Genomic DNA, 13,697 nt, shown 5'->3' with positions numbered 1-13,697 from the left:
CTTCATTTATAAGGAAGAAATAAGCATTTAAGTATGTTTCAGTGTCTTTGAAATAGACATGGACGTCACTGTCTGGGGGAAAATTAGTTAAAAGTGGTAAACAAGTCATGCAAATGTGGTCATATCACATAGTAATGACACATTTCAGGGTTTTCCCTTCATCGATCACATTCAAGCCCTGTTGGAAGTTAACTACATGTTTAAATCTGAAACAATGTACTGATACCCAAAACACTATTACATTTACAGTTAAAAATAATAAATACTGTTTATCACTCATAATTCCGCATTTCAGAAATGCTCGACTATAAAAAAAAAAACTCCAGTAAGAACACTCTGTTTTACTGAGTTTCACTTTCTGACATGAAATACAAAAAATAACTTTCTCATGATATGCTAGTTTTGTTAGCTGAACTTGTATCGTTTGTCCTGTGAAAAAATATATCTGCTGCAAAAAGTGTAACATACATGCCAGGAGGTGGCAATAATGTTTTGTCAAAGTCACAAACGTTCATACTTGGTTTCTGCTTTCATCAAGGTCTTTAAAACATGTGTTGAACCTTCTGTTTGCACTGCTGAAGATTCAACTCTTGAACACTTGGCATAGATGAGAAACTCATTCATTTTGATTCATTTAACCGCAGAACTTAAATCCCCAGAAGGTCATGTCATTTTTGGAATCACGTGGAAAAACAGAAGATGAGAGAGAGATGTAAATTAATTTACTTTATCCCTAACTGGAAGCTCTGTAAATTTTATACCCTTCTCCAAAGTACAGGTTCAATATACAAAACCGGGGCGCATCATAGAGAAATATGTAATTCATATAGGTTATGGGGCATGTTTCATAACAATGGTTTGTGTTTCTTTGTGTTTGAACCCTAAAAGAACTACATTTTTACATGTGCCAGTGCATAAAGCAAGAAAAGAAGTAACGTACCAGCAATTCAAAACAAACTACACTCAATATCATGGATATGTCTGGGTGTGGAGGCTCTAAAAGTACTGACTCTTGATAATACTCTGCTTATCTATATTCCTTTTGCACATTCATCTACGAGACATTTTCCTTCCACTAAACTTTTGCTTGGATACAGCATTCTGTGAATCAGTTTCTTTAGCAGTTAACTTTTGTGGTTTATCACCCTTATGAAGAGTGTCAATAACTGTCTGCTGGAAAACATGAAAAATCTCCCCCATCATTTTGCATGCCATAACATTTCTGCATTACAAATGTATGAATAATGTTAATTTTTTTCAAAGGATTTACTGAAATTAACTCACTTTTTTTTATTATATTCTCATTTTTGCAGGTGCGGTACGTTGGTACAATATGTTTTTGATGAATTTTACGATTTTATTTGTCCTAATTCCTAGATAAGAGTTCTGACTCCTAAGGCAGTAGTTAGTTAGTAGTTAGCAAACAACATTCCTACAGTGTGAGGTGGATGGGCGACTCAGTTAAACATCTGTTATGTTATATTTCACCTTTTGTTGGTAGTTTTGGAAGTGGGAACTATGCAAAAAATATCAGTCGGGATTATTCAGAATTTCAGATTCCAGCAGCACATCTTAGAGTATCAAAACTCGTTTTTTTTTCTTTGTTCTTTGTTTTTTTTTGTCTGATAAGTCGATTGGTGCCCGTTTCTTTCCCAGAGAGATCTAGACACTGCAGGTACGGACAAATGGAGTTGGATTGGCACACTCATTCCTACGCTATCACTTGGACATGGACCAAAGTTTCTCCGATGAGCAGACAGCACTACAACAAACAGAGCAAGCTTCCACTAGAGCTGAAAACAACGCTGGTATGCAGATTACAGCCGTCTCTGGCACCCCCTGTGTTAGTATAGCTGCAAGAAAGAATGTCCTTTCTCTTAAATAAACCCTGCATGTTCTAATTGGGCAAATTTGACAATTCTCTGTATGGCCATCTTCGTTTATCCTTTATGTAATAAATTTTTCTCCACAGCCAGCAGAGTGGAACACATCCCAGCACACCAACAGCAACGTCTTGGGTCTGGATTTTTATGAAAACCCCGAGGTGCAATAACTTTACGATCTGGATTGGACCAATGACTCCATGCTGATGGCCTCATGCTACCCTTGGTGAGCCTTAAAGTGGAAGAGAGGGGTGGGGGGGGGGGCGAAACTACATGGAAAATACACTTATTGCTCCATAGTGAGATCCAGAGAGCGGATGCACGTGCGTGTAAACAAGCAACAGAGGCACGCTGCGAGAGAAGCAGATCAGGGAACGAAGCAAACGCTGCTGGGAGAGCTCAACATGGGCCGCGTGGTTCTTGACCCCGTGACCCACCTCCCAGTCGTGAGAACTTTCTTTTCAGACCCTGAAACGAGCGTTGCATGTACGCACACACACGCCTCCACCCTCAGCACAAGAACAACAAAACTTGAGCAGAAAAAGAAAACAACACCTCAATTTCTTTATAAAAAGGAGCAAAATTATCATACCTTTCCACCAGTGCAAGTGGACTCATGCCAAGTATGCACCCAGTAAAGCACCCCCTCCTAGTTCACTTAAAATAAGTCAACCAAGTATGTTTTGGTTAGGATTTCATACCTGCCTGCGCTTCATTCACTCTCAGTTTGAGGTTCTTATGAAGACAAAAGGTTCCCCAAAGTCAATGATGGCAGCAGCAGGGGGGAAACTAACTGCACTTCATTGCACCTTTTGTTGGAGTGATTTAATCCTTAAAAGCTCCAGGGTCATTTTCTTATGCTTTCCCACAGGTACAGTGGCTTGGAAAAGTGCCTCCTCACATGCTGTTCCCTCAAAGGCGCAAGTTTAATGTGCTTTATTGGGATTTTATGTGATGACCAACACAGAGTGGTGCAAAAATAGTGAGGTGGAAGTACAGTGATGCGTGGCTTTCAAGTTTTTTCAGGTTTTTTTTTTATTTGAAAACAATTCTTAGAAATGTGGAGTGCTTTTTAGTAAGTAATATGATACCCCTAAATAAAGCTATGATAGTTAACCCAGTGCAATTAGCTTCACTTTTGATCTGCTTGACCCTTTTTGTCGCTCTTAGAAGAAAGCGTCAGGTTTATGGTAACTTTGGAGGTGATGCAAAGTTACAAAGCTCTGGTATGAGAATTTCTTTTTGACTGGATGACAAATAAGGGATATATATATATATAAAAGTAGCAATAATGCGTTAGTTTCTACAAGTCATGCAAGGAGACATGGCAAACAAATGGGAGAGGGGAGTCACTAATCAGATTAAATGAACTGAGAGAGAAAACAAAGAATGCATATCACTCTAAACACGCCTTTCCAGCAGTGAACCATGGTGGTGGCAGCATCATGCAGAGGGTATGCTTTTCCATTACATGCAGGGGATAAAAGGGAAGCTAAGATGGTTCTAATGAAGGCATTTTTATTTGGAAAATTAGAAGTATAATTTTACTTCCACCTCATAAGCACACTCCTTTGAGTTGCTCTGTTACACAAAACCACAATAAAATATCCTAAGGATTGTAGTTTTATCATGGAAAAAAGATAAAGGAGAAAAAAATATATATAGAGAGAGATTTTTTTTTTTTTTTGCAAATTAGGACAATGTCATCAACCAAGCAGGAATAAGAATTCATGCATGTGGTTAACTAATGTCCCCTTTAAAATAATCATTTTTAAAATTACAAAACTTGTCATGCACTCTTGTTGGTTTTTCTTACCTCTGATTTCCACACGACATACGCATGAGGGCAGGTCGGCTGAACTTTCCTCTGCAGCCACCTCCGCGGCGAGAAGAGCGCGCCGGTGCTCCCCGACTGCGCAGCGCCGGCTCCCCTCACCATAAACGGTAAATCCCCCGCCGTATTCCTTTTCGGGCGCTTGGCGATATCATAGTCGAAGTGGAAATTGGAGGAAGGAGAAACGTCCGAAGGTATGGATGGGGAGGAGACCGACGGCGTGATGGGTTCTTTCAACTTCGGGATCCTGGCGCGCAAAGCCGGCTTCGCACCCGGCGGCGCACCTGCGTCGGCGGCCGCAAATTGCGCCCCGCTCATCCCATCGGTCCCGGTCCCACAGTGCCGTATGATAGCCGGGTCCAGGCTGCGGGTTTGGCGCAGCCTCCTCTTGGCTATTGCTTTGGAGGCAGGAGAGGAGCAGGAAAAGACGCTGTTGAGAAGTCCCTGCGCGGCCGACATGTCGCCTCAACTTTGGATCAGCTCAACAACTTTTCTAAAGCCTCCCCAGCGAATAAAAGTCTGGAGTTCAGAGGCGCTCCATTGAACGCAGAGCCCATGGAGCGCTGCGTAAAGACTGATCAAGTGTAACTCTCTCTTGTGCGTCTTCTGAGGAATGGGCGTGCGTGGGGCTTGTGGGTAGAGGGGAGGTGGTCAGAAAACTGTGTATTAGCCAGTGTTGAACTTTCACTTTTAAACTGCAGGAAAATAAAACGATCCAAAACCTCATCCTCTGAAATATCTTTAACAAAACCTAAATTTGTGCAGCTTACAGGTATGGAGTCATCAGACAGGCAGTAGGTCACGCACAGGCACATCCATGATTTAGCCGAGATGAAACTAGGAGTTTTAATCCTCCTCTCCTATTAATCCATCTGTCTGGTAACAGTAGACCTATCAGGGGAAGCCTTCCGTGTTCTAAAATTAGCCAAACAGTAAGTGAGCACTGGGATTAATGGCTCTTCCTCTCATATGCACTGCCTTGCATTTATACTTTTTTCTGTTGTGTAAATAAAACCTCAAACATCTTTTTTTTTGTGGGGAAACTGATTATGAGAGATCGACGCAAAAGTCATTTAGAAAATTAGACAGTTTGTTTTTAAGATTGTATCCATCCCCCTATGAAAAAGTTGAATAACATCTCATAGATACTTTCCTGTAACTTTTAAGAAGTCATTAATTTGGTTCAGGTGCTGGAGAAGAGATGCAAAGTTGCAGGACAGCAGAGGGTCTGCCACCTTTACAACCTAAAGACCCATTTTGCTCTCAAGACAGTAAAATAAAACTCGTTTAGCACATGTCACATGACTTTCAAAACGACAGACAACTTTTTAAACAGATATCTAATGTTAGAAATTTCTTGTCACTGGGATATGTTTCGCTCCACCCATCTTCACTGTTCTTGGCTATGAAAAGTATCCCTACACCATGATGCTGCCACCCCCATGTTTCACTGTGGAGATGATATGCAAGTTTTGAAAACAATGTTCATTTTCATTCCACTTCAGAATGATGCATTTCTTTGAGAAGATAAACATAAAATCCTAATAAAATAGGTCAGAGTTTTTGTTTGAAGCATGATCAAATATTAAAAGGTTTAAAAGTATGATACAATTGAAAGGAAATAGCAGGAGCCCTGACGGAGCTCATGAAGCAGCAACACATGACACTTTCACATGCAAACACAGCATGACACAACACTGATAACAACTGAGATAGATTTGACCCTTCTAAAAACAGTTTGAAAGGGGGTGGGAGGCGAAATGCAGAAGCTGTAGATTTAGATAAACATTGTCTTTTGCATAGCGGAAGAAAGACAAACCTTTCAGGAATTTATTGATGCCGACTATCAATTTAGGATAGAAAAATAATTACAGCTCAATTCAGTTTGCCTGAAATCAGTTTATTTCAATAGAATACATTTATAACAGTTGCCATTTCCAGACATTTTCTGACACAATCAGGTTAATTTTATGTAGATAAATATATAGAATCATATTTTTTTGAAATTAGACTAATTATTTGTTACTCTGGTAGCGTCTTGAACTTTTCCCGTGTTATATTGCCATCTGCTGGTTAGGTTTTGAAATCGCAGTTTTCAAGCAGTGTTTCCTGCTGCCTTCGCGTCTGCGCGGTACGCCAACATTCATTAGAGTGCGACTGATTTTAGCAGTAATCATTGAATCGTAGTTTTTTTTTTCTAAAGAAAGTACTTTAAAATTAAAACCATTTTTTAAAAAACATATAAAAATACCATAATGGGTATTTTCAAACATGTTAGAGCTGACAACTGAGTGTAGAAATTTCCAGCTGCCTCTGAACGCAGCGCAGTAAAGTTTCGCCCCGTGTTCCCACAACAGCGCCATCTTTTCCAGAGGCTCCTATAGCTGTAAAACTCCCACATAGGAAAGGAAAGGGTTAAGGGGGTTTAAGAATCCGATCGATGCCTTCTCTCCCACACGTCGCCATGAACAAATGAATTCGCGGGGAATTAAATACCAGTTTCACAAAGGAGAACGAGTCTTGTGCTTTGAACCCGACCCAACCAAGGCTAAAGTCTTGTATGACGCTAAGGTAAGATTTTAACCAAGCTAACGTTGCCATTCGGTGTTTAGACCCTCGAAAGAGGAGTCATTTGCAAAAGGAAAGCGAGGCTGTTTTATGCAGTGTGGAGCCGCGAGTGACCACAAAGGAGACTTAGGCCATTATAAGAAAAAAATGCATTCTTGGTATTAATTTACCGGAGTTGTTTCCCTTTGCATAAGCGCATGGTTTCCGGGTGCGTTCGATTACATGTTTGTAGCTGAATTATGGGTTTATTTAAAAAAAGAAAACGAAAAACGTAAACAAAGCTGTAGTAGTGCAGTTTTACAGGGTTGTGAGTCCATTTGAGGAGAACTTCCAACTTGATTAATACCTCAAACATTGGTTATAGTCTTCTTTGAAAAAATACATTTTGTCATAATGATTTATCTCCTGACTTTAGTGCTGTTTAATGTCAGCATCTAATAAACAAACTCACCTCGACTGCGCAGCTAATATAGGTTTTAGTTTGCTCTGTAGCTGAATAAAGGTCCCTTTTCGGTCGTGCATTTCACTATTTTTCGTACAACGTTTCCATAAACCGAGCAAATTGCTGTTTAATAGATAGAGACAACCATTTTGTGAAAATTAGCAGCTTGAATCTTGCATTTTGCTAACCTGAGCTAGCTAGCTGTGGGTTAGCATCCCTATTTCTTCCAGCCCTGCTTGTATCTTGATATTCTGGTTGATTTAAAATAACCTTGTAATTACTAATGATTTCCGCAAGTTAGTTTCTTTTTTTTTAAACTTATCTAGTAAATAAAATATCGAAATATTGCTACTTTATATTAATGTTGCTAATTTTACTACATGTAGGCACTTGTGGCATTTTTCTTCCAGAAGCGTTAATAATGCCTGGTATAATTTTGAGTTCTATAATCAAATACCATTATATGCATCTGTATTATAATACAGATGCATACATAATTTTGGTATCATAGTATTCATCTATATAAGTAAATTTGTTCCCAAACTGAAGATGGTCTACTTTGAATGCTTAAGCCAGAATTTGAATCTACTTTAATATCAGGATACCTATTTTTGACTGAAGCTTAGAGCACAAGTTTCATAACGGGCCTAAATCTGCAGCTTTGGAATGCTTCATGAAGCAGATTCAACTTTTACCAGAAATATTCTGAAACCTCATGTGTCTAAAACCAAAAACAAGGATGTGTAAACGTATACCTCCGATTTACATTTGTTCACCAGTGACTGTTCAACTTTAATTTCATGGTGATTAACAGAAGTTTTGCTTTTGATCCTGCAGGTCCTTGATGTCTTGATAGGTACAGATGAACATGGGAGACGAGTCCCAAAGTACCTGATTCATTTCAGTGGTTGGAGCAGAAGGTAACAGTATATTCACCACGTTCTTATTTAGTTTCATGTTTGGAGCTTTTAACTCTCTCTGTATTAAACTGACGCTTGCGTCTGCGCAGCTGGGACCGTTGGGCTGCCGAGGATCATGTCCTAAGGGACACGGAGGAAAACCGCAAATTGCAACGTAAGCTGGCTCGCAAAGCTCTGGGGCGCATGTAAGTTCTTGCTCTAATCACCCGGAGAGAGATTTCAAAACGCGAATAAGCTTTCTGAATTTCATTTTGCTCCGTTTCATCCCGGCGGCAAGGAAGAGAAAAGGATGGACGAAGCGGCGACGTCGTCAGTCTGGTAACAAATCTTCTCTGAAGACTCTCCCAAAGGAGGAGGACAGCGATGATGCTTGTGAGAACTCCGACTGCAGCGCTTGATCTCCCGCTGCCGTCTGCAATCATTTCAAAGTTTTACTCTCCCCCTCCGTCAGGTTTGATCTCGACCTCGGACAGCAGCGAAGGGGACGACTCGGAGCCCGACTCTTCGAACAGCGGCGACAGCACCTTCTCGGAAGACGTCAACAAAATGGTGACGAGTCCCGCCGGGGCTATTTTCTCGGCACGGCGCTTCGAAGTATTCATCCACCTTTCGTGTTTTTAAGAGGGTCGAGCCGGAGGTTAACATAAAGCGAGAGTGCGAGGAGAAGGTGGTCCATGTGGACATCAGCATCCCGGACGTTCTGAAGAAGAAGCTGGAAGACGACTGCTTTTACATCAACAAGAGGAAGAAGGTACGGCTCGACCTCGCCGACGTTTCTGTGACGGGTTTTTGCTCTTTTAACGCTACTCCTCCGCTCTTCTCCAGCTCGTTATGGTCCCCTGTCAGACCAACGTGGTCCACATCCTGGAGTCCTACGTAAAGCACTTTACGATCAACAAGGCCTTCATGGCCAACGAGCGGTACCGGCGACAGCAGACCACCACGCAGAGCAGCAGCCCGCAGACCATTCCCCCGGAGAGGAGGTGAGGACCCCGACGGCACTAACATTAAGAAATCAGCTTTTTTGTGAACTTCTTGTTTCTTTTTCAGCGAGGAGCTTTGTAAGGAAATGGTCGACGGGTTGAGAATCACTTTTGACTTCACCTTACCCATGATCCTCCTCTACCCCTGCGAACAAGCTCAGTTTAAGAAAGTCAGCTCGTCCAGGCTGCTCCTCACGGTCAACGAAACCTCGCCCAGCTCCAGCAAGTATGTGCGTTCTGACCAAAACGCTTCCCCTCCGGTGACGGGGTGATTCTTAACTTTCCTTTCTTTTCTTTTCCAGTGCCCAACGAGAACGCAGCCCGAGTCCACCGGCTCACAACCCCCCCACGCCTCAGTCCACGGACAGCCAGCCGGCGTTGAGCGACACCTCCGCCGCCACGCCCACAGCTCCGGCCCCCACGCCGAAGCGTCGCCGCCACCCCGACATGGACTGCATCTCCTACCAGTCCTCGCAGTCCCAGTCCCTCAGGCGCTCCACCAGGAACACGTCTGGTGGAGATCGGCCCACCGAGGGAAGCAGCGGAGGTCGGAAAACGTGCCACCTTCTTTCCTTTGTGATGAGATTCATGATTGCTGACGTCTAAATATGAAACACCGACAGGTGGAGGGAGCGCTACGGCTTCTCCGCAGCTCAAACGACGTCTGATCGACACGTCAGCGCAACCCAAGTTCTTCCTCAACCTGGAAAAAAGTACGACTGATTTAATTATGAAATATTCAATGATTTGAGGTTGTAGTGATGTTGTTAATCCAGTAGATGGCAGTGTCCTTCTGGTTTAAACATCTGCGAAGTCAACCTGAGTGAGGTTGCCCCCCCAATCTTCTTCAAATTAAACAAAATTGCAATGACATGTGCATTTATGAATCAAACGTTTTGTTTGTCTCTTCATTATTTTAAAGATATTAATGTTTCCAGAGGACAACAAATGTCAACCAGCCTTAGCACAATTAATTTATGAAAAATTTTGTTTTTTGTTAATGAGGAGGAGACGACCTCTGGAAAGGTTTACTGTTTTTTTAATCTCAAAAGTTATAAAGGCACAAACAAAAAATGTTAAACACCATATTGTTTGATTTTGTATATATTGCTGTGGCGGTTAACCTTTATTGTTAATATCTTTAAAATGACAGCAGCACAAACATTTGAGACCATTTTCATATTATTTGCAGAATGTGGAAGGGTTTGGTGAGGGGCGACGTTCCACAGGAGGAAATGCAATATTCATGTTTTCATTTCCTTCCCCTCGTCTCTTTACCCAGAAACTCCGGTCCACAGTGGCTCATCATCTCCGTTGCCGTTGACACCAAGCAAAGAGAGGAGCGGACTTTTCTGCGGCTTAGAGAGCCGCAGAAACAATGAGCTCAATGAGGTGGTGAAGCAGTTTACTCCCTTTGAAAGGCCTCCCACATGCTAAAATCTGTTATATATATAACAGATATATAACATATAACAGATATATATATATATATTTTTTTTTTTTAAATTCCTGATCGTCTCATCCACTAGGTTCTGAGCTGGAAGTTAACCCCTGATAACTACCCCCTCAACGACCAGCCTCCTCCACCCTCCTACCTCTACGGATCCCAGCACCTCCTGCGGCTTTTTGGTTCGTTCTGAATTCCAGTTGCATCAAACGCAGTGTACTCAAACACAACACACTCATATTTCCCGACTTTCTCTCCTTGCAGTGAAGCTACCGGAGATCCTGGGGAAAATGCAGATCCCTGAGCGGAACCTCAGAGCCCTGATCAAACATCTGGAACTGTTCCTCAGGTACAAAACTAGAACTGGCTGAACACTACTTTGGATATCAATTTACCTAAACACTCACTTGTGAATTAAAAATGAGTGAGATAATGTATCAAGACAAAAATAAGTCACTTAAAATAAGTTCCTCCAAACTGAAATACCAGGAAATTCAGTTTGAATAACTTTTTTTTTTTTTTTTGCACATTACTGGTTTGATTTTGCTGCTTAACATCCATGAAGTCAACCTGGATCCTCCACATGCCGGGTGAATCGGTAGGAGAGCTCGTGTTAGAGGGCGGGAGATGAGTGGGCGTTACACAAGCACGGGAGTCTAATCTTTAAATCCTCACTAGCGATCTTCAGGGATTTAGGTCTTTTCATTCTCTAATCAAACTCAAACAATACCCTCCTCCTGTCAAAAGGTAGCGCTAGAGAGCTGAACGTGTGATTCCTCCTTTTTTATGTTTTTTTTTGTTTTGTTTTGTTTTTTGGCCTCCTGGCTGCACAAACAGCTGCAGAATTGGTTTTTGCTTGCTTTCTATGCATGTGGAATATCGATACCTGGAGCCCCAGCAGCTCCTGCCAGGGAAACGTCTCGTGCAGCATCATCACTTGCAGGGTCAAAGGTCATCTCTTTGCCTGAAACAATCAGCTAAACGTTAACCAACTGGTTCTTAAAGACAGATGAATTACTACCCGTACTTTTATGATTTAGTCGTCAAACGTCTTTCTGTCTGTCTTCTTCTAACTTTTTCTTTCATTCATTTTATTTCTGCCTTCCTTTCTTTTTGTCAAAAAATTTATTTTTTATTTTGATTTTTTTCTAGTTTTATTCATGCACATTTTCTATGTTTCATTTAAAGTTACTATACATATATATATATATAAAATGTATACAATTATTTTTATATGTTTTCAATTCTTGTTACAATCAATATTTTGCTCGCCGTGCTGTGGACTCAGCAGGACACTGGCCACGCTCTCAGACTCAACTCTTTTGAGAAAGACTTCGTGTTTCTACTCTGTAATCAGCCTCCGGGCAGATTGTGCCGAGTGGGCAAAAACTGATTGATGTCCCAGAGACTGACGCGCAGTGCATGCTGGGATTTGGCCACAGCTGATCTCCCCGCTCTCCTCTTTCCTTCCGTAAGAATGATCGCCATTAGTAGTAGTGCGCATCATTTTGACACTCCTCTGACGGGAACTCAGTAGCATTCTAACAACAAATCAAAAAGTGATTTGCTTGCTATTAAATATGTGTCTGAGTATTATCAGCTGAGGATCAGCCTTCACAGCGCTGACTGAAAACCAACCAGAACCTGCTCTCTCTGACCTCCTTTACCTTCAGCAGCCATCGTCTCGACGTTCGCTCTTCATAAGTTCTCCTCTGATGAGGATAATTTGTTTGCATTGAGATTAGAAAGGCCGGTGGAGCTAAGATGAGATGGCAAGATTTAGAGGATTTGGCCGAGTAGCGGATACTAAGAAGATTCCGGATTAGTTTTCCCCGCTGCTGATTAGATGGGAAGAGGGGGGGGAGATTTTTTTATTTATTTATTTATTTATGCTTCTGCTGCTTCCCAACTGCTGGTCAGGCATTCCCATGTCCACTCTGTCTCAGATAGCGATTGGTTTCTTCTGATATAAAGACAAATTTATGTAGAGTTGAGAAGGTTGTCTATAAAATGTATAGAAAGGCCGAGGGGAGATGGACGTAAGGCTTCTTAGAACGAGTTGGTGGAAGTCTAGGAAAAACCACAGCATGACGTGAACTGGACCGTGTGGCCCGACTGTTTCATCCAATAACGATTAAATGTTAAAAGCATTCCCCCTGCTTGTGCCCCCTCCGACTTCTCTTTTAGGTTTCTGGCTGAGTTCCACGAGGATTTCTTTCCAGAGTCTGCATACGTGTCGGCTTCGGAGGCCCACTACAACATGAAACAACCGAGGCCGGTTTACTAAAGGAGAACCGGACAGCTTCCCTTTCTCTCTCTAAGCGCCCCCCCTACCCCCCTTCAGCATCTCCGGGCATTTCCGTCCCTTCTTCTGCTCTTCTCTAACACGCTTCCTCCTCCTGCTGCTGCCGCTGTGTGGATTCTGATACTTCCCCGTCGCTCCCGCACATGGGACTACGACTTTCTGCTTTGCTACTAACGTGGAACGCATGCTGATTTCCACGAATTCCAACCTGCGGAAGTCAAAGGTTCTCGCAACCATCACTAGTTTTTCTTGCATTTTTCCTACTTTCCTTCCCAAACGGCAGTTTTGGAGTATTCATTGAAGAACCAGGGGTAAAAAGGACACAGGAAAGAGTCGTGTGTTGCTGTTTTTCCGCCTGCCTGTGAAAGGGGATTGTACTTCATTTTGGAAGCTTAGCTCTTTCTGAAGAGTGACTTTGTCCACTTCTCAGTGGCCCAGAATATTGCCAGACTACAACAGGACTTTTCTCTTGCCACCCTTGATTTATTTTGCTGCAATTTCTAACTCTTCTGCTCGTGAATATTGTCTTTTTCTCCTGTTTTTTTTTTTTTAGCAAAATTTACTCTTTGAATGTTCGTTACAAAAAAGAAATTTGCTCTTTATTTTAAATTTTTACTTTTTTGAAAGACAAATGTTTTATTCAATAACTCATCCCAGTAACATTTCACTTTAAAAAGCACTGGTGTGTTCTGTTTTAACGGTGCACTAATTTTTGATGACATACTCGTCCACTCTGGATATAATATGAATAAAAACCTAATCGGATTATCTGGTGAAAATGTAAATATGTACACGATACCCATATGCTATTTATTTTTCACTCTGACAGGATCTCAAACTTAAAGCAAATAATCTAAAAGGTGTTCTAAAAGTTGTAGGGTGTTTTTTTTTTTTCATTTCCTTGAAGTGATTTTTTTCCCCCCTCTATTGTGACTGTTTGTAAAAACATAAATAAAACAACTTTTTCTAAAATCGTCACCTTTTTCTACTCATGCTTGCCTAAGATGTGCAGGATGTGGTGTATTTTTCATGCTGATGAACCCCTGGCAGTGAGGTGGAGTTGTATTTTTTCCATATATATTAAAAAGTGCAAAAATCAAATGTAATTGTGGAGACCCCTTTGGTTTCAGTCTTCATTTTCTATGATGGCGGTCTAAAAAGAACAGTGCTGTTCTCATCTATAAGCAGATGGTTTTTTTCTTTTGTAGAGCACATCTACAAGAAAAAAGTCACTTTTGCCAATTGTGGCCGTTGGACAGATTTTTTGTGGCCCTTGCTCCGTTTTAAGAAAGATCTAACTTTTATCAGACTTTTT

The 13,697-nt window shown here is 41.6% G+C and overlaps 2 protein-coding genes across 4 annotated transcripts in view; one reads left to right on the top strand and one right to left on the bottom strand.

The window, feature by feature from the left end:
- Positions 1–4,550, bottom strand: part of LOC103476944 (rho GTPase-activating protein 6-like) — a 56,587-nt gene extending 52,037 nt beyond the window's left edge. Inside the window, exon 1 of one of the 2 annotated variants that reach the window (XM_081616821.1) lies at positions 3,700–4,550. In XM_081616821.1, the coding sequence (XP_081472947.1) occupies positions 3,700–4,176 (477 nt within the window). In that variant the 5' untranslated portion in view covers positions 4,177–4,550. The remainder of the gene's footprint in view (positions 1–3,699) is intronic. The other variant, XM_081616812.1, reaches the window with a different exon arrangement.
- Positions 4,551–6,077: 1,527 nt separating this feature from the next.
- Positions 6,078–13,360, top strand: LOC103475945 (MSL complex subunit 3). Of its 2 annotated transcripts, XM_008427944.3 has the most exons (14): positions 6,078–6,288; positions 7,565–7,647; positions 7,737–7,832; positions 7,925–8,019; positions 8,099–8,196; positions 8,270–8,398; positions 8,473–8,630; positions 8,698–8,856; positions 8,933–9,177; positions 9,254–9,343; positions 9,913–10,022; positions 10,160–10,259; positions 10,342–10,426; positions 12,265–13,360. In XM_008427944.3, exons 1-14 carry the CDS (start codon positions 6,190–6,192, stop codon positions 12,362–12,364), a joined length of 1,647 nt encoding a protein of 548 aa, XP_008426166.2. In that variant the 5' UTR covers positions 6,078–6,189; the 3' UTR covers positions 12,365–13,360. The 2 variants fall into 2 exon arrangements, with proteins under 2 accessions (XP_008426166.2, XP_081472957.1); XM_081616831.1 differs by lacking the exon at positions 6,078–6,288 and having other exon boundaries at positions 7,595–7,647; positions 7,737–7,801.
- Positions 13,361–13,697: the final 337 nt, after the last annotated feature.

Source organism: Poecilia reticulata, chromosome 2 (assembly GCF_904066995.2).
Source record: "Poecilia reticulata chromosome 2, P_reticulata-male-v2, whole genome shotgun sequence".
NCBI classification, from domain to species: domain Eukaryota; kingdom Metazoa; phylum Chordata; class Actinopteri; order Cyprinodontiformes; family Poeciliidae; genus Poecilia; species Poecilia reticulata.
This window is presented reverse-complemented; position numbering and strand designations above follow the sequence as displayed.